The sequence below is a fragment of the Dromiciops gliroides genome, chromosome 1 (genome assembly GCF_019393635.1).
Source record: "Dromiciops gliroides isolate mDroGli1 chromosome 1, mDroGli1.pri, whole genome shotgun sequence".
Classification (NCBI taxonomy): Eukaryota; Metazoa; Chordata; class Mammalia; order Microbiotheria; family Microbiotheriidae; genus Dromiciops; species Dromiciops gliroides.
In genome coordinates, this window is record NC_057861.1 from 237,885,222 (window position 1) to 237,906,433 (window position 21,212).

The 21,212-nt window shown below is 39.5% G+C and overlaps 1 protein-coding gene across 2 annotated transcripts in view; it reads right to left on the minus strand.

Moving 5' to 3' along the window:
- Positions 1–20,821, minus strand: part of TMEM241 (transmembrane protein 241) — a 200,682-nt gene extending 179,861 nt beyond the window's left edge. The window contains exons 1-3 of one of the 2 annotated variants that reach the window (XM_043976935.1): positions 20,653–20,821; positions 9,139–9,185; positions 3,536–3,613 (exon numbers count right to left, since the gene is read on the minus strand). In XM_043976935.1, coding sequence (XP_043832870.1) covers positions 3,536–3,613; positions 9,139–9,185; positions 20,653–20,724 — 197 coding nt within the window. In that variant the 5' untranslated portion in view covers positions 20,725–20,821. The remainder of the gene's footprint in view (positions 1–3,535; positions 3,614–9,138; positions 9,186–20,652) is intronic. The other variant, XM_043976936.1, reaches the window with a different exon arrangement.
- Positions 20,822–21,212: the final 391 nt, after the last annotated feature.

Below are 21,212 nucleotides of genomic sequence, written 5' to 3' on the forward strand. Positions count from 1 at the left end.
AAAAAAAGGAAAAAAAAAGCCTTAAAGGAAAATGACTCATACAAGAGTCACTTTTATGGAATCAGGATAATATGTGGCCAGAGGCTGACTCATATTTGCAAATCTTAGATATTTTCAACATATTAATAATTGGACCATCAAGTCGAGAAAATGGATTAAAAGAAAAACACCATCCTTTGACTCCAACCAAGCTGTAGTTTCCTGGATTACAGCTTTAAAATCTACTGGGATTTGGCCACAAATTTCTTTTATGGGTTGTTTTATGAGTTGGAATCAACTTTCTCTCTCCTCTCTGCTGACCTGAAGCCTCAACAATTCTTCAAATTTGTATTATCTGAAAACTGAAACTTAGTGCCTGCTCTGTAGCATTTTTTTCCACAGGATTTTTTAGGGAATTCTGAATGTTTATTGTGGACATATGAAGCTCCCTGAAAGGCCTACTATATAGTAAAAATGTAATACTAGGGTAGTCCTCTTTTAAAGGGCAAATTACTTCATGTGAAAAGCCTCTGTTTGAATTCTATTCATCAATATTTACAAAACCCTGAAATGATCTAATTTCAAGTTTAAAAAAAGCATTCCATGAAAATATTAATTTATTATTATTGACCAAATGATATCAGGTAAATAATTACTTCCTACTGGTAATAATTAGGCAAAACTAGGTAAAATTTGTGAAGTGCATTAACTCTTCTCATTTTCAGTGATATCACTTGGCAGAGGCTTACAAATTAACCAAAACCCAATCATTTAAGAGCTTTAAAAAAAACCAATAGGACCTAAAAGAAATCAGGTAATAGGAAAAACATTCTTAAGCTTCCATTCTTATGATTTTTCTTTGCTAATTTTTCAGGTGATTTTATAATTGCAGAGAAATCTGAATGCAATAAACACATGAATTCTTTTCTGATCTAGCAAGCATTTAAGTGCTTACTACTTACATTAGTGTTGAGTGAAGGTAGCAATTTAACAATTCTCCAGTTAATGTGAAGTAATCAAAATAATAATAATAATTAAAACCATCAAATGGATTTGCTGAATTGAATTGAATTATGTGACAAAATTAACTAAATAAATGAGAAACCTTAATTTAATTTGCATGTAGAAAAGCAGCAGGACACACTAGAATGACTGCTGACAGTCAGGAAGAGACCTGGACTTGAATCCCATCTCTGAGAATTACTTGCTAAATGAACCTGAACAAGTCATTTAACTTTGGTTTTCTCTAATCTGTGATTCTCCTCATACCTCTGAGTACTTTTCAGTGTCCTTTACTAGATCTTCATCCAAGGTGCAGCCAATAACAATGGTTGTCCCTGCCCTCCCCCCCCCCCACAAGGCTCTATCTTGGGTCCTCTTCTCTTCTCTCTATAAGATTTCACTTGGTCACCTCAACAATTAAATCATGGATTTAATTATTATCTCTATGTCAAAACAATGCTCAGATCTATTTATGTAGCCCTAGCCTCCAGTCTCATGTCTCCAAATGTCTATTGGACATTTTATACTTGACCTCCCATAAATAAATTCAAGTCCAAAACTGAACTCATTATCTTTCTCCCTAAAGTGTTCCTTCTTGCTAACTGTTCTATTACACCTGAGGATACCATTGTCCTCTTAGTTATCCAGGCTCCTAACCTAGATGGCATTCTAAACATCTTACTCCCTCTCACCACCAACACCCCCCCATATCCAATCAATCACCAAATCCTGTCAATCCCACCTTAATAATATCTTTTCTATATGCCTTCTGGGCCATAACAACTTATGTCTCGCCACTGGACTCCAGTGAATCTGGAGAGGTGAGGCTGATGACTGCACAGCTCTGCCTCACTTATATTCAATTTACTTGTAAGTCAAGACATCACCCTCCTGATGTCATTGGTTCTCTCCAAGAATGAAGGATGAACAACAATCCATATGTCTACTTCTCTTCTCTGATATGGCCACCACCATGATACTGGCCTTCATCATCTCATACCTGGACTATTATAATAGCCTGCTGGCTGGTCTCCGGGCCTTTCAGCAAGAGGAGGGGTCTCTCTCCATTTCCAGTCCATCTTCCATCTAGCTGTTCAACTTGATTTTCCTAAAGTAAAGGTCTGACCATGTCACCTCCCCACTCAATAAACTCCAGTGGCTCCCTATCACCTCCAAAATCAAATATAGAATCATGTTTGACTTTTAAAACCAGGTCCCATCATACCTTTTCAGTCTTCTTAGGACTTACTCGATTCCACATACTCAGTGACAACCATCTCTGCACTCTGGGTTTTTTCACTTGCCGCCCCCATCCCTAGAATTCTTTTACTCCTTATCTCTGTCTCCTGGCTTCCCTGGCTCTCTTTAGTTTTTTTTTTTGGGGGGGGGCGGGGGGGATTGTTTGTTTATTTGGGGTTTTTGCAGGGCAATGAGGGTTAAGTGGCTTGCCCAGGGTCACACAGCTAGTAAGTGTCAAGTGTCTGAGGTCAGATTTGAACTCAGATCCTCCTGAATCAAGGGCCAGTGCTTTATCCACTGTGCTACCTAGCTGCCCCCTCTCTTTAGGTTTTAATTAAAATCTCACCTGTGCAAGAAGCCTTTTGCAATCCTCTTTAATGCCAGTGTCTTCCCTCTGAGATTATATCCAGTTTATCCTGTCTGTGCCTTGTTTGGACACAACTGTTTAGACTGTGAGCTACTTGAGAACAGGGACTCTTTTTTTGCCTTTCTTTTAATCCTCAGCACCTAGATCAGTGCCTGGCACTAGTAGGTACTTAATAAATTTTTGTCAACTTGACTTACACGTAAAATGGACATACCTAATTCACAGGGTTGTTATGAGAATCAAATGAGCTAAAGAATACATAGTGCAGGGGGCAACTAGGTGGCACAGTGGATAGAGCACTGGCCCTGGATTCAGGAGGACCTGAGTTCAAATCCAACCCTCAGACCCTTGACACTTACTAGCTGTGTGACTCTGGGCAAGTCACTTAACCCCAATTGCCTCACCAAAAAAAAAAAAAAAGAATACATAGTGCTTTGCAAACCTTAAAGTGATACAAAAACATTAGTTACTGGGCATTATTATCATAGCTTCACCCTGATTATATGGCAAGTAATAAGAGAATAGGTTTAGCTAGGATGGGGAAAAGTCAAAGGGACCAGAGTAGATTCTTTGATTATAGAAAAATATTATGAGCACAAAGATATTTTTTCCAATCTGATAAACATTCAGTGCCTATTGTACACAAAACTAAATGAGAAGCTTTTAAGGGGAATAAGATATAAATTAAAGAGTCTTTGACCTGCCCTAAGATATTTTAACAAATCAGCTTTAAAGACAGTTTATAATAATTGCATCAGTGTATTAGACATCAATTTAAGTCTTAAACTCTACATCTCATCCCAGCTATGAGTTAACCTATGTCTCAGAAAAAACCCAAACCATTACATTTTTTTAAATCAAAGAGTCAGATGAAAAGCCTAAGAAAGCAACATGAGTTGCTTATAAGTACATAGCTAATAAATTGTGCCAAGACAGAATTCACTGTACCTGGAACTGCTGTTGATCTCTACCCAACCCAGCTTCCAAGAAATGTGAAGCAAAAGTCCACCAATTAATGTCTGCCACCTGAAATAATACAATTATCAACAGAAAGATCACAGAGGATAAGGTTACTGTGTCATAAAACATACTGTCTACAGTCCAAGAACATTCATGGCCTAACATCAAATGCAAACACATTAAATTATTTTACAGTTATGAATTTCCTTCCTTGAAAGAGCCTCTTTCAAGGGAGAATGTGGTTAGGAAGAGAATAGTTTCCTATGTCATTTATAATTTTTAGGCCCATCTTCAGCCTTTTAAAAGAGGCTTTGGGTGGCACAGTAGATCAAATGCTGGGCATGGAGTTCAAATCTGGTCTCAGACACTTACTATGTGACCCCTAGGCAAATGACTAAATCTCTGTTTGCTTCAGTTTCCTCAACTATAAAATGGGAACAATAAGAGCCTCTATGTCACAGGGTTATTGAGAATATTAAATATTTTTATTGTGAGGATTAAATACTTTGTTGTGAGGATTAAATATTATTTGTAAAAACACTTAGCATGATGCCTGGCACACAATAGGCTTTTAATAAATGCTTATTCCTTTCCCCTGCCCCCATTTTATACTTGGAGACAGGTATTACCACATAGGAAACTTTTGTGGTCAGCATCCTCTGTCAAGCAGAGGACTAGAAATCCATTGCATTTATGGTAGCAATTTTTTACATGCTGCTAAAGATTTGGTACTTAGCAACAAGGCTACCTAAAGCCATTGGTTTGGTTTTTTGGTTGTTTTTTTTTCCTAGCAGTTTTCTTCTATAGGAGCAGCTGATGTATTCTTTTTTTTTTCCTGACTGCCATATGGAATAGAAATATGCAGATTTTTAGAGTATGTTGATTTTGGAAGAGCCCAAATCTCTCAAGTTTCAAATCAAGTAACTAAGAAGTCCTTTGTATTCTCCCTGGTGAATGGCATTGGCACAGATCATGGCTCATTTTTAGGAGTAAAAACAGCTGTGGGGGACTATAAACGGGTCTAAAGGAGATAAGTTGGTACCTGAGCTTTGCCCTTTCTTTATTGCTCCAAATTGGGCTAGTCCAAAAAGGTCTGAAGTCAGAATAGATCAAGTTTCATAAATCATTTACTATGCTCCAAAACACTGAACAGAACATTACAATTTTTTGTCATTGGGCTATACTCAATCACTGATCATATTTAATGTGGATCTCCCCTCCTAGAATATAAAGTACTACAAGTAGGAACTGTTTCATTCACTCTATTTATATCTCTTAGTGGCACCTAAGTAGTAAATGCTTGATAGATATTTATTGAGTAATCCATTGCTAAAGACACTACTACAAAACTGTACTTAGGCTAAGAACTTAAATAATCGGTTCTGGACTTAAAAAAAATCATTGCCATATGCCCACAGGCTTGTGGGTAACTAAAAACTAAATAACTTCCTCATCATAAGAATATTCCATTCTACATGAGACTCCAGCTCCATAAGATAGACCTACATCAATGACTCTTTTGCTTCATTGTGGCTTGAAAGTTCCCTGAAGAAACAAGCATTGGTAGGTTCCATCCAGTTTAGAAAGGCTATAAATAGCAGCCCAGCCATGAACAGTTTGTCACCCAATATTAGCTGAACTAAATTCTGGGAGGGTCTTCACTAAAATATAATCTAAAATAATCCATGGAGACCATCAACCAAGGACACAGTGACCTATATTGACAGAGGGATTACTTACAAGGTGAAACCATGGATCTTTTCAAATATTGATGTTTTCATAGTATTAGAGTGAACTTCTTTAGAAGGATCACTTCTATACTCATAATTCTCAATTATGCCCTTTAAGTTTGTGGGGTTTTTTTCCAATCAATCAATAAATATTTATTAAGCTCCTCTCAAAGTAGGAATGACAGAGGGGTGTGTAATTTAAGATTCTAAATGTGGATTCTAATGTGTTCCCCCAGTTTGGGGGAAACTGACTAAAAATCACTGATAAAACGAGTTTAGGTTTTTAAGGGTTTATTGGAAAATAGAAAGAAAAAGATTGAGAACAGAATTCTAACAGTCTGGCATTCCTATCTTTCCTCAAATCTCCTGTGAAGTCCTCTGCCCCCACCACCATCAAGTCCGGAAGTCAAAAAAGGCCCGCGCTCTCTGCGCAGGCTCCCTTTCCTCCTTCCTGTCTCCTCCCAGACCATAGGAGGCTCCTCCAGTTGATTGGCTGGTAGACTTGATAGACAGCACCCATGAGCAAGCGTCATTTCCTGACGCCAAGGAAAAGCTACAATGCCTCTGAGGCATTTTCCTCATGGTGGAGCTCTCCACAGCAAGTCTCCAGTAGGTGGCGTCATTCCAATCATTACAGTGGACAATTTGCTGGAGGAGATGGAATGGAATGGGATTGCTTAGACAAGTAGAGGGGTTAGCCTTGGTAAGGGGTAATGTCGCTTTATTGTGTGAAACAGGGGTAAAGGAAGAAAAAAGGAACCAAATGCACCTGAATGAGATGAGATGAAGAAGAGGAGAGATGAGGAAGCTCATGGCAGATTGCCAAGGGTCTCATCTGAGAAGGTGGAAGCCATGGGAAGTCTGAGGAAGGATGAAAAGGTTTGCTTGGAAGAGCCCCTGTGGAGAGGGGGAGAGCAAGTTGATTGAGGGGGTAGAGTAGGGTTGCCTAGCAGCAGTGAGGGCCCAATTCAGATTACATAACATGAATTTGTAGTGAACCTGGTCAGAACAGTTGCGTGATTTTCTCCACCCTCATTCACTAATACAAATGAAGACACCAAGTTATGGGAGTGATCCAAGGCTGAGGCTCTACTAGAAGCAGTTAGCGACATGAAAAAGGAATTAGACCCTATTCATGAGAGGAAGGCAGTGTAAAGTTGAATTGATTCACCAAGGAGTCAAGATGGAGAGAAGAGGAGAGGAGAGAGTGACTAGTGCAGAGGAGATGGCCTGGGAGAGAATTAAGGGGTCAAGGGACTGGAAATCACAGTACAGATAAAGAGTAGGGTTATGCAAGAGACAGCAGAGGGATAGGTGAAAAGCCAACAAATTAAGTCAAATAAGGAGAGATGGGGGGGGCGGTTAGCAAGTACAAGGATATGATAATCTTTATGCCCTGGATCTCTAGGTTGTTTTGGAACTTCTTCATTCCCCCTTAAATTTTTATTAAGTTCTCATTCAGGGAAACTGGGAGAATTCTGGGTTCCTCCGGGGATTCCTTGGGCAGCCAGGTGGCACAGTGGAAGCAAAAGTTGAGTGGAGAAGTAGTTCATGGGAGATAAGTAGATTTGAAGAACTGAGGGATTAGTGTTTGAGGGAGAATTCATAGGTATGTCTCAATTTCCTAGTTTGAGGGCAAGAGTTGGGGAAAACGGAAAAACTGTAAGGCAGGCATCCCACTCAATGAAGAAAAAAGGGGAATGACATGGGGGTCTGTAGACAACAACTAGGAGAATATTGATTGGGTGGTAGATATGAATAGCATGAATCTCAAAGGAAGAGAAGTTACTGAGTGATAGAGGCAGGAAGAGAACCTGGAAATGGCAATGGGAAGCAAGGAGTATTCCAACTCTGCCATCTTGACCAGTGAGCCAAGGAGAACCAGTGATGGTACAAAAAGGCAGCCCACATGGGCAACTTTTTGGCAAATGATTATGACAGAGTGAAAGTCAACACCTGCTCTGGGATAATAAAAGTCTTGGACTCAGTGGATGTGTTGATTACTTTCACAGAACTCCTTTTCTTCTTTCTGTTCTGTTCTAATGGATGGTTTATTGGGTAAAGGAAGGGAAAGAATCATTCAGAAATAAAAGTTATGTAAAATAAAAGATCTATTAGATTTTTTAAAATAAAAACAAAGTTCATTCTTATAATTTGGAAGAACTGTGACGTCTCCAAACTAGAAAGAAAAAAAGAGAGAAAACACTAATAAGTAAGCTAGACTAAATTTACAGATGAAGGGGAAAATCATGCAGGCTGAATTCCAGGGAATCCCTTTTGTTGTTGTTGAATCATTTCAGTCACGTCCAATTCTTACTGACCCTATTTGGGGTTGTTGTGGTAAAGATACTAGAGGGGTTTGCCATTTCCTTCTCTAGCTCATTTTACAGATGAGAAAACTAAGGCAAATGGGGTAAAGTGACTTGCCCAAGGTCACACAACTAGTAAGTGTCTGAGACTGAATCTGAACCCAGGTCTTCCTGATTCTGGGCCTGGTGCTCTTTCTACTATGCCACCTGGCTACCCAAGGGATCCCTGGAGGAACCCAGAATCCTCCCAGTTTCCCAGAATGAGAGCTTGATAAAAATTTAAGGGTGAACGCAAAAGTGCAAAAGCAACCTAGGGACCCAGGGCATAACCCCTAGGACCTAGTTGAGTGGGCCTTAAGGTTTTAGCACTAAGTTCTAAAAGTAAAATTTTTTTAAAAAACTTAAAATTTTGGAGTATTATTACTATGCCAAGAGTTATGCTGGGGGAAAAAGAAGTATTAAAGGTTGTTACTTTCCAATGGGCACTATCTTAACACTTTTAATAATGTCCACCTGAGGTCACTTACCTGACCTCCAGTCAATAAATAATAAGAACTCACATCTACACCAATCAACAACCATTTATTGTGTTAACTTAATAGCCCATGGGCTGGGGGGCTGGATCTGTGATTTTATCAGTGAAGGTAGCTCCTGGTGAGCAACTTCCTTGGCCAGGGCAGATAAAGACCTATTCTGCAACTTAGAGAGTTACTTGAGGCATGTCAAGGTTAGGTGACTTGTCCAGGGTCACAGAATCATTCTCTAGCAACAGCAGGACTTGAACCCAAATCTTCTGACCTCCAAGGCCAGCTCTCTCCACTAAATCACACTGTCTCTCTTATTAAGGAGATAAAGGTAAAAATGAAACAGTTCCTGCCCTCAGGGAGCTTATGTTCTCTTGGAGGAAATATCATAGCCATACAAAACAAATACAAAAGTCACTGAAGTAGAGGGAAATAGGGTAGAGGTACGTGCCTGGGGGAGAGAGATCAGGAAAGATATCATATAGAAGATGGATCTGAGCTGGGTTATTTACAGAGCACATGCTGTCTGCAGAACTCACAAAAACAGAACATTCCCAGAGAAAAAAATGTAGTGGGCAGCACCTTTGGAGCCAATGAAAAGGAAATGACTTTTTCTATATAGTCTAGTAAATAACTGAAGAGAACTCCTCTCCAGTTTTATTCTCTAGGATATTTTATTCTATTCTCTAGAATATTTTATTCTCTCTTGTGGCATTGTCTGACATCATTTGTTGTTGTTTTCAAGTTGTTTTTCAGTCGTGTTTGACTCTCCATAAACTCATGGCGTTTTCTGGGCAAAGATACTGGAGTGGTTTGCCATTTCCTTCTCCATGTCATTTTACAGATGAGGAAACTGAAGCAAACAAGGTTAAGTGACTTGTCCAGGGTCGCCCAACTCTTGTCTGAGACCATATTTAAATTCATGAAGATGAGGTCTTCCTCATTCCAAACATGGTGCTCTGTGCACTATGGCGCCGCGCCATCTAGTGGCCATTTGTTTCATACTAATGTATTCAAAAGGCACTTACCCTTGGAATAAGGTGGGGTAGGTGAATTTCAAGATAGACAGGACATACTGAAAAACAAACACAAAGTTTGAAGACATTATAAATCTCTCATGTACCATAAGGAAATCCCTCGACCTGTGATTTCCTCCCTAGTAAAGAAATATCCCCTACTGACGCAGACTGCTAGCTTCTCTACAACTTTTAGTCTTTTTTTTGGTAATAAACATTTTTATTTATAGTTTGGGTTCCATTTTTATACCTCCTTCCCTCCCCCATCCCCCCTACCCCCTCCCTGAAGTGGCAAGCAATCAGATAAGGGTTATACATATACGATTATGTAAAACATTACCATATTTGTCATTTTGTACAAGAAAACGAAGAGAAAAATGAAACAAAGTAAAAAATAGCATGCTTCAGTCTGTGTTCCATCAATATCAGTTCTTTCTTTGGAGGTGGATAGTTGGCTTTATCATTAGTCCTTTGGGATTGTCTTGGAACATTGTATTGTTGAGAATAACAAGTTATAGTCTTAGGGGCAGCTAGGTGGCGCAGTGGATAGAGCACCAGCCCTGGATTCAGGAGTACCTGAGTTCAAATCCAGCCTCAGACACTTAACACTTACTAGCTGTGTGACCCTGGGCAAGTCACTTAACCCCAATTGCCTCACTAAAAAAAAAAAAAAAAAAACAAAAACAAAAACAAAAACAAGTTATAGTCTTAAGGAGTTGCCTAGAAAGCAGAGAGGCTAAGTCCCTTGACCAAGATAACCCAGCTAGTAAGTGTCAGAGGTAGAATTTGAACCCAAGTCTTTGTGTCTCCAAGGACAGCTCTCAATCTACTATGGCACACTGCCTCTGACAACATTTCTGTCCCATCCTTGAACCTTGTACAGTGGATCCCTCAAAGCCCCAAAGATTCAAATAATCAGTCAGTCCCCTTAATATAGGCATATTCAAAAACCCCCAGGAAAAAGCTTAAATTGTTTCATTAGATCCACCTCAGATCAGTTATCTAATCTCCAATCAACAAACAATAATAACTCATATTTAATGTCAATCAACAAACATTTATTATGTTTATAAACTGCTTAAAACCTCCATTAAGGGAGTCCAAAGTAATAAGCCACTGAAAGCTATTGCCTAAGTCTAACAGTCAACAGAGAGCTAACCTTGGAGTCCAGAAAAACTGGGTTCGTAAGTTTAATATGATGGTACATATATATCCTATATCAGATTGTTTTCTGTCTTGGGGAGAGGGGAAGGGAGCAAGGGAGAAAAATTTGGAACTAAAAATCTTATGAAAACAAATGTGGAAAACTATCTTTACATGTAACTGGAAAATAATAAAATATTTTTATGTTAAAAATAAAATAATAAAATTCTTAAAAAGTAAAAATAGGTTCAAATCCTGCTTCAGACATATATTGGCTGGTGACTCTGGGCAAGTCATTCAACCTCAGTGTCCCTGTTTTTCAGTCATTTTTCCAACTCTTTGACCCCATGTGGGACCTTCTTGGCAAAGATACTGAAGGGGCTTGCCATTTCCTTCTCCAGCTCATTTTACAGATGAGGAAACTTAGACAAACAGGGTGAAGTGACTCCCAGGGTCCCACAGCTAATAAGTGACGCCAGATTTGAGCTCAGGAAGATGAGTTTTCCAGATTCCAGGCCTGGTGCTCTATCCATGGTGCTGAGTAGCTGCCCCTGGGCAATTCTCTAAGACTAAGTTTCAGAGCAAGTTTCAATCAACCTCATGGGTACCCCGGGCTCCCTACCCAACCCTCACCCTCTTTCCAACTCTAGCTCCCCTTTCAATAGCATTTTCCCTCATGAGGATGGACAATTCTTGAGGGGCAATCACTGTCTTGCTTGCTTATTTTTCTATCCCCAAGTACTTAATACATACAGTTCCTTTCACGTAGCTAAGGTCTTACTAACATCTAAATGCTTTATTATTTCTTAATTGGTACAAGACATTATACAGTGTCATCAACATTATGTGTTGATCAACTGTGACAAACTTGATTCTTCTCAGCAATACAATGGTACAAGATGGTTCCAAATGACTCATCATGGAAGATGCTCTCCAAATCCAGAAAAAAAAAGAACTGTGGAATATGGATGCAGATTAAATGATACTATTTCTTTTGTTTTTGGTGCTGTTGTTTTTCTTTTTTTGAGGCTTTTCCTTTTTGCTCTGATTCTTCTTTCACAGCAAGACTAATGCAGAAATTTGTTTAATGTGATTTTACATATATAACCTATATCAGATTACTTGCTGTCTTAGGGAGGGGGAGGGAGGGGAGGAAGGGAGAGAAATTTGAAACTAGAAATCTTATGAAAACAAATGTTAAAAACTATCTCTACATGTAACTGGAAAATAATAAAATACTTTTATAATTAAAAAAACAACAATTGGTACCAGAAGTTTCCTCACTAGAGATTCTCTAGACCAGTGAGTGAAATCACTGGTAACGTCCAAAACAAGTGGCTTTATTTGCCTCTGTGAGAACATACTTTGCTTTTGTAGTTCCTTAAACATTTTACTGCTTCTAAAAATCAATAGCATTTTATTTGGTTTAGCAATTCTCGGTAGATCTGGCTGTGGATTAGATTACCTAGCCATGTTTTCTGTTGGGCAACATATCCATTTAGGGGATGCATCCCAGATAACTGCAAATTAGACTTAACTCATGCTTTGCAGAGTAACAATCAAGAATATGGATCTTGTTCCATGAGCTTTCACTGTTGTTCAGTTGTTTTCAGTCGGGTCTGACTCTTCGTGACCCCTTTTGGGGTGTTCTTGGCAGATCCTGGAGTGGTTTGCCATTTCCTTCTCCAGCTCATTTCGCAGATAAGGAAACTGAGGTAAACAGGGTCACACAGCTGTCTGAGCCACATTTTACCTCCAGTCTTCCTGACTCCAGGCCTGGCGCTGTATCTACTGTGCCATCTACCTGCCCTGTGGGCTGTGCAGTTGTGTAATTCTGCCCCACCCATATGCAGCCTGCTGACCCAGTTATTTCTAACCTAATGTGAAAGCACAGAGAGACACACAAGGACAACCTTCCACAAGGACTGCAACATATGTATATGGACATAATGATAGCTAATGTTTGTACAGTTTTACAGTTTACAAGGGCCTTACATAGGTTCCCATTTGATCCTCCCAACAATCCTGAGAAGCAGGTGCTATTATATCATCCCTACTTTTTTTTTTTGGTGAGGCAATTGGGGTTAAGTGATTTGCCCAAGGTCACACAGCTAGTACGTGTTAAGTGTCTGAGGCTGGCTTTGAACTCAGGTCCTCCTGACTCCAGGGCCAGTGCTCTATCCACTGTGCCACCTAGCTGCCCCATATCATCCCTATTTTAAAGATGAGAAAACTGAGGCAGGCAGAGGTGCAGTGACTTGCCCTGAGTCACAGAGGTAATAAGTATCTGTGGCCACATTTGAACTCGGGACTTCCTGACTCTAGGCCCTAGCTGCCTCTCAAGAGGGCAAAACCACAACATACTGTGTAAATATAAGAACCAAACTTGGCCCAAACAAGAAAACACATCTCTCCCCCTCTCCCTCTCCCTTTCCCTCTTCCTGTCCTCCTCCCCCTCTCCCCCTCTCTCCCTCTTTCCCTCTTTCCCTCTTTCCCTCTTTCCCTCTTTCCCTCTCCCCCTCCCTCTCCTTTGTAGAGGTGAGAGACCATGGGTGTGGAACAGACTATGTTCTGCTAGATTCGGTTACAGTGCTGCTTAGCTTTGCCAAACTGCTTTTTTTCCTTCTTTCATTCTTTGTTACAGACAATTCTCAGGGAAGGGGAGGAATCGGGTATATACCTGGAAACACAGCTGATGTAAAGATAAAATATCATTTTTTAAATGTAAAAGACAAATATTAATTCAGTGTCAATTGTCTGCTCAAAAAGACCAGGGAACTCAGAGTCAGGAGAGCTGAGTTTGACCCCCAACTCTGACACCTCTACTTTTTGTTCATCTGTAAAATGGAGATTAATACAACTTACTATCTACCTCACCTAGCTATTTAAAAGGGCTTTCCAAACTTTAAAGCTATATTCACGGGGGCAGCTAGGTGGCGCAGTGGATAAAGCACCGCCCTTGGATTCAGGAGGACCTGAGTTCAAATCCGACCTCAGACACTTTACACTTACTAGCTGTGTGACCCTGGGCAAGCCACTTGACCCTCATTGCCCCCAACAAAAATAAATAAATAAATAAATAAATAAATAAATAAATAAATAAATAAATAAATAAATAAATAAATAAATAAATAAATAAATAAAATAAAGTTATAGTCACCATCGTGACTGTGTCAGCACATAATATGCCTCTAGTCCCTGAAGAAACTGAAATCTACATCTTTTAAATTTTCTCCCTTTAGCAATTCATGTTACTAAAGAGTACCACTTAGGGTCTAAGCCTTTGGTGAGAAAGCAAGGCTATGTCTGTTTCTCCAAGTCAGGGAGGAGATGTACAAGTGAGTGATTGGAAGGAGATATTTGAGACGTTAGGATATCCTTTCTGGTTTGCTTCTCCCCAGATTCCAGACCTGGGTTTCTAAGCTGATTTTTGTGGCACTGACTCCTTTATAAGTCTCGTGAAGCCAATGGATCTCTTCTATGAATTGTGGTGAGTAAAACCATATGTGGTCGCCTTATTTCTGTCCCAAGTTTGGGGAAAATTAGCTGGGGTTCCTAATATAGTTATTACTTACAAATTAGTAGCTTTAGCACCAGTTTTAATAAATGCTTAATGCCCCAAGAAGCTAAAGCTTCCAATTTATAAGTAACAACTATATTAGGAACCCCAGCTAATTTTCCCCAAACTTGGGACAGAAATAAGATGACCACACATTTAGTTTTACTTGTCAAAGAATAATATTTTTAAAGCATAAATAAAATACAGAGAGTTACCAAGGAAAACAATTATGTTGAAATACAGTTATCAAAATATATTTTAAAACAAATTCGCAGGCTCCAGGTCAAGAACCACAGAGGGCCTGGATGCTGTGCTGGCCCTAATTCATTGCCATAATTTCTCCCCAAGGGTTAGTCATGTACTAGGGGAACTCATGCCTCTGCATTAGACAAAATAGAGTGAGGAACTGGTTCTCCCATAGACATCACCCAGCCTGTGCCAAGTGATTGACCCTTCCTTTAATTAAACCCTTTGCTGTCCCTGATAGATACAAATATTGTTTTAAAACACAAAGTATGGAAAAGGTAAATACAGATTCCAACCTCTATGTGTCATAAAGACATTGGCATGGGCCACCTTTCACACAAAAAGATGATGCTACTGGCATGAAATGAAATTCCTAGACAATGTGATACGAATTTCAGTGAATGGAAATACCTACTCACAACCTAGTGAATTCTTAGCCTAAGTACCCATAATTCTACCTGGTGTCATTGGTTTATAGATTTTAAAGAAGTACTTATTACTCTGCAACAAGTATATATTGTATTGAAATAAAAAGTGTATGGGGGGCAGTTAGGTGGCTCAGTGGATAGAGCACCTGCCCTGGAGTCAGGAGGACCTGAGTTCAAATCCGGCCTCAGACACTTAACACTTACTAGCTGTGTGACCCTGGGCAAGTCACTTAACCCCAATTGCTTCACAAAAAAAAAAAAAAAAAGTATGGGGTAAGATGGGAAGAGAGGAAGGACAGCAGCTCTATAAGTTTGTTTATCAAATAAAGTAGTATTTGTTTTTTGTTTGTTTTATGAAGTAGTATTTGTAAAAGTACTTAGCACAGTACAGGGCACATAGTAGTAGCTTTATAAGGGCAACTAGGTGGGGCTGTGGCTAGAGTGCTAGTCCTGGAGTCAGGAAGACTCAACTTCATGAGTTAAAATCCAACCTCAAACACTTACTTAACTGTAACCCTGGGCAAGTCACTGAACCCGTTTGCCTCAGTTCCTCATGTATAAAATGAGCTGGAGAAGGAAGTGAAAACCACTCCAGTATCTGGGTCAAGAAACCCCCAAAAGAGGTTACAGAGTCTGAAGTGAATGAAAAACAACTCAACAAAGAGAAGCCATCATTTCGTTCCCTTCGTTGGTATAGGGCTCAAGGGGACTTCCCCTACAAATGCAGACTTACAACTGTGTCCAACATTCTTTGGAGTGCTGACAAATCGACTGACTTGCACATTTAGCCCATCAAAGCCAGGGCCTGAAGCTTGGCTCTCTATTTACTATACTACTGATTTGATTTACATAATTGCACATGTATAACATATATGTGCTTACTGCCGCAGGGAGGGAAGAGAGGGATAGAGAGAAAGAGAATTTGGAATTCAAAACTTTAAATAAAAATGTTTAAAAATAAAATCAAGTCACTTAACCTCAATTGCCTCACTGAAAAATAAATAAATAAATAAATAAAATTGGGGCAACTAGGTGGCGCAGTGGATAGAGCACCAGCCCTGGAGTCAGGAGTACCCGAGTTCAAATCCGGCCTCAGACACTTAACACTGACTAGCTGTGTGAACCTGGGCAAGTCACTTAACCCCAATTGCCTCACTGAAAAAAAATTTTTTTTAAATATATAGATAAATAAATAGAAAAATAAATAAATAAAATAAAATCTCCTTTAAAATAGTTTTCTATTTCTAAAATAATTTCTATTTCTCTCTCTCCTACTTAAAAAATAGTTTTCTAGGGGCAACTAGGTGGTGCAGTAGATAAAGCACTGGCTCTGGATTCAGGAGTTCCTGAGTTCAAATCCAGCCTCAGACACTTGACACTTACTAGCTGTGTGACCCTGGGCAAGTCACTTAACCCCCATTGCCCCACAAAAAAAAAAGTTTTCTGTAGTAGGTAACATTTTCTGTTTTTTCCTCCAATTCCCCAGGACAGAGAGAGATAACACCTTTTGAAAGCATACCTAATGACCACATTTCCCATCTCTTAAAATCTTTTAAGTCTAAACTATTTGCAGTCAAATAAAGTTATGCTATGAACTTCTATAATACAGTCTTTAAACAGGTCATAGACACCAAAAAAAAAAAATCTGGCTACCTTGAAACAGTGCTGGTTTATGAAAGTAACAAAGAAATTAACAGCTATGGGGAGACCTTTTTTTGCTTTTGTTTTGTTTTTACAATCCTACCACTTAGTTATACATGCTAAAGAATCATAACACTTGTATATGAAACAAAAGTTCTGATTTTTAAAAAAATTTTATGTTCAAGGTGGGAAAAGAGGAGAAAAGAAAAGAGAAAATTGACTAGAGAAAACAAGAAAAATTGACTAGCAAGGTAATAGCATCTCCTTCATATACCATTTTTAGATATTTACGTGGAATTAGCAACTTTCCATAACTCTTCAACATAACAATCTGAATATATTACAATATTTTACTAAAAAATACTTTTATAACTAGAGAATAAAAGTAATTTGAAAATAATGCTCTCAGATGAGGAACATGTACAAATCTTTAATATAAGAAATTAGAACTAAGACTATTAAAGAGAAAAGATTTTAGTGGGTTTTTTTAATAAAAAACGTCCTTCATCTCATTAATAAAATACCATTATTCAGCACACACAGATTTTTTTCTTTAACAAAAAAGATTTTAGCTTTAACTTATGTGTGGTTTGGAACAGGAAAAGACTGGAGAAGGGTGTTATTTCTTTTGGGGGGGGGAGGCAGGGCAATGAGGGTTAAGTGACTTGCCCAGGGTCACACAGCTAGTAAGTATTTGAGACTGGATTTGAACTCAGGTCCTTCAGAATCCAGAGCCAGTGTGCCACCTAGCTGCCTCAGCATTTTTTTTTTTTACTTATAAAAAATAACACCTGGGGAAAACCCGAGTTCAAAAAAACAAACCAAAAAAACAAAAATACTTAATTTGATACTAAATAATATCTAGGTTGGGATGTCCATTAGAACTACAAAAAAGAGGGGCAGCTAGGTGGTACAGTGGATAAAGCACTGGCCTTGGATTCAGGAGGACCTGAGTTCAAATCTGGCCTCAGACACTTGACACTTACTAGCTGTGTGACCCTGGGCAAGTCACTTAACCCCAATTGCCTCACCAAAAAAAAAAAAAAAAAAAAAAAAGAACAAAAAAAAAGAAGGAAAGAAGAGAGGGAGGGAGGGAGGGAGGAAGAAAGGAAATAAGCACATTCCAGGAAATATCTCATTTGATCCACACAACCCTTGAGAGTAGGTGCTATTATTATTCCCATTTTACAGTTGAAGAAACTGAGGCAGAGAGGGGTTAAGTGACTTGCCCAGGGTCACACAACTAATGTCAGAGGGCATATTTGAACTCGGGTCTTTCTGATTCCAGGACTGTCATTCCATCCACTGAGCTACTGCCTGCCTCTGGCAAGAGAATAAAGTCATTGGCTATTAACCTGTCCAAGGATAGTGTGTGACAAGCAATTTAACTCCTTACCTCCAAGATCCTTTACTTAAGTGAGAATATGAAGGTGAAAGCCTCACAAAAATATAAAGCCATATAAATGTCTACTAGTGCTATAACAAAAATGTTGAATTTTATCAACCTTCCCAGCCAGGGCCAAGATACCATCTCGGGAAAGTTCCCTGATCTAAAAAACCCACAAACCTCACTTGCAAACCAAGCCTTAAATTCCCAAATGCAAAACAACTTTTGTATCCCACAATTTAACTGAAAATGTAAATGGTATAAATGTCGGCTAAAACTTTAACTTAAAGGAGGCATCTAGGTAGCACAGTGGGATAGAATGCTAGGCCAGCCATCAGGAAGACTTGTTAGTCTCAATACTAATAGCTTGACCGCATATAATCAGTCACTTAACCTGTACCTAATCTCAGTTTCCTCAGATAAATTAAGCTATTATTATAGCAAGTATGAGATATATTTTAGCTTTAATAAGCACTTGTTCCCTTTCCAAATGAAAAGAGAATGAGATTTATTATTTCACAGGAAATCTTTTTATGTTCTGCTATGAAATTGAAAAGACTTTGATATCTACATTTATAATTTTTTTAAAAGAGCATAAGATTTGGAAACAGCAAACCCTAATTTTAGTTCCGGCTAAGACTTCCCAGTTCTGTAAATATGCAAAAGTCACTTAACCACCTTGGGCTTTTTCCTTTATCTATAAAATAAGGACAATTAAATATAATCCTTAACTACCTCATAGGATTGTGGTTAGGAAATGTGAGTTATTTGCTCAGTCCTGTAGTCAATAAACACTTATTGAGACACTTTCCACAGTGCTTAGGACAATGCAGAAAAAAAAATGATTAAGAACATTCCTAGCTCTCTACAATAAAACACGAAATCAAATAACTAAACACTTAACAGGAGGTCAGCACTGGGGGAGGGGAGGAAGTGTAGGAAGGGACAGATCCAAAGGACAAAGGAGGACCCAAGCTAGAAAGCTGAAAAGATAGGGGATCCAAGGAATGGGGAAGGTTTCAAAAGAAGCCAAGACTGGCAGGTGTTAGTGAAAAGGATCCTGGATTTAGAGATAGAGCACCAGATGTTGGATCTGGGCCAAAGGCCTATGTAACTTTAGGCAAGTCTCTTAATGCCTCCAGGCACACGTTTGCTCTTTTTTGTAAAGGAGTGGATGCCAGTGAAAAAGTGGATGCCTAGATTTCAACCAAACTCCAAGCCCAGACAGGTCTAAATCTTATTAAATAATTTTGCTGAAGGCAGACTCTTCAGCAAGTACCCACAAGACCCCCCAATTTTTTCCCTTTACTGGTCCCCAAACCAACCTTGGTCTAGGATCTTCTTGCATATAGGAAAAATGCCCTAGTTTTTATTTGTCCTTTAATAACTTTTAAAGCTTATATGGAATAATAATTTCTACCCAAATGTCTCTTATCCTCATTTCCTGACAAACCCTAACCTTCCTAACTATGCCATGTGACAATTCTTCATTGCTTTTAAATTAGAATTCAAGTTTAAAATTTTATATCATTTTATAAACTTAAAACACCTGGAGAAGGAAAGAGGAAGGGGGAGAGGTGCCAAAAATGGGTTAGTGATTAGGGATTCAGAGCGAGTCCCATTGCCCCAGCACACAGTCTTCATTTTCCTCAGGAGAGCAAGAATTATCTGAGTTGAAAAGGTTTGTTTAGGAGAGCTAGGGTCCTTGAACTTTTGGGGGGAAAAACATAAATTAAAAAAATTGCATAGCAAACATTTATATAATGCCCACTATGTGGCAGGTACAGCAACAAGGTGGTGCAGTGCAAAAGAGTCAGGAATCAGGGAGGCTTGAGTTCAAATCCAGGCTCAGATACTTCCTAGCTGTTTGACCCTGGGCAAGTCCCTTAACCCTATTTGCCTCAGCTTCCTCATCTGTACAATGAGCTGGAGAAGAAAATGACAAACCACTCCAAAATCTTTGCAAAGAAAACCTCAAAAAAGGGTCACAAAGAGTGGGATACAACTGAACAGCTGAATGTGACCTACACTGTGATAAATTGCTTTACAAATATTTCACTTGATCCTCACAAATCTAGGAGGTAGGTGCTATTAATAGCACCTTGTGTTTCAATAAAGTTGGTTTCCTTTTAATCCTATGTGTTCCATTTTATGAACTTAAAAATATTGCTCTGAGGCTTCACCAGACAGCTAAAGGGCAGAGAAACAAAAAAGTTCGAGTACCTGGTTTTGTTTTTTGTTCTTGTTGTTGCTTTTTAGAGGAATTGGTTTGGAGACAGAACTTGCCTTTTTTTTTTTTTTAAACTTCTAAGAGACTTCTTTACCAAGGGAGATTCAGTGGCATACACAGGTAATGACTTTGAGGAAGAAAAAGACAGAAGTTGTAGAAGATGAAAAGGATCATCTAGTTTAATCTCATTTTATAGCTGAGAAAACTAAGGCGGAAAAGAATTAATAATTTGTTCAGGGTCCCATAGCTACTGGGTGCCACTGGTAGGATTTGAACCTAGATTTTTCTTGGGTCAAAATCCAGTACTCTATTCACTATGATAGGCTGCTCTTGTGGCACAGTGGAATTAACCTGTTTTTCCACTTTTTCCAAAGAGAGAGAATTCTTCATTCTCACCCTTAACCCCAACCACTAGATGTACAGTGGCTAGAATGCGCCACTTGGGGTCAGGAACACCCCAGTTTGAATCCTACCTTGTTCACTTAATAGCGGTCTGACGTTAGGAAAACATTTAACCCTCTTTCAGCATCAGTTACACCAGATCTGGAAAACGGGTATATGGACAACAGAATTGTTGGGACACGCGTGAAGCACTACATAAATGCTCGTTATTCTCTAGGGGCCAATAGACTAGGAAGCTTTGGGGGGGGGGGTGACCCGAAGGAATGTATCGGAGGTCTTAAAACAAAATGGTGCGTGATTTTGGGATTTTGAAGGGGGTTTGGAGGTCACTGAACTGTCCTTCTAACTAAAAATGACCAGAAAGAAGCAGGAGTTATCTATGGAATCCAAGGTTCTGCAGCAACAGAAACAATCTCGGGGAGGCTGCGAGGATCCAAAGCGACACTGGAAAGTGACATCCCGCGCCCACGACCTCGCCCTTCTCTCTCACCTTGTTCGTGAGGTAGGTGGCCAGGTAGAAGGCACAGAAAGTGAGACCCGGGGATGGTCTCTTTGTATACATCTGTCAAAGCATCCTCTCTGGGCGGACGAGCAAGAGAGCAGGGGTCGTTTCCTACCCGGCTCGGCTAAAGCCAGGGCGCTGAAAAATCTGCAGTGAGGAGAAGATGCCACGACAGACACACGTTGCTCTGCCTGCGCTCCAATAAGCAAAAAGGACAGCCCTCCCCGGGTTCTGCCTTCTTAAAGGGGCCATGCCACTTTTAGATATCCCAGAGAACGAGCTTTGATTTGCCCGCCGAGACGTCTGGAGCGGGACAAGCAAGGGGGGAGTTTCTCAGCTCTCCTAGATGAAGGCAAATTAACCCCAGCTGTAGGAAAAAGGCAAAGGGGCGGGGGGGGGGGGCCAGGGAAATTAGTAGGAACCTAATTGTGCCCATCTGAACGTGTGATTTGTATAAATGTCACTAAATCCCTGTAGCTTAATTCAATTCAACAGTAAACCCCTATCCCGCGAAAGGTTCTGGGCTAAAGAGATAAAGATGAAAAATG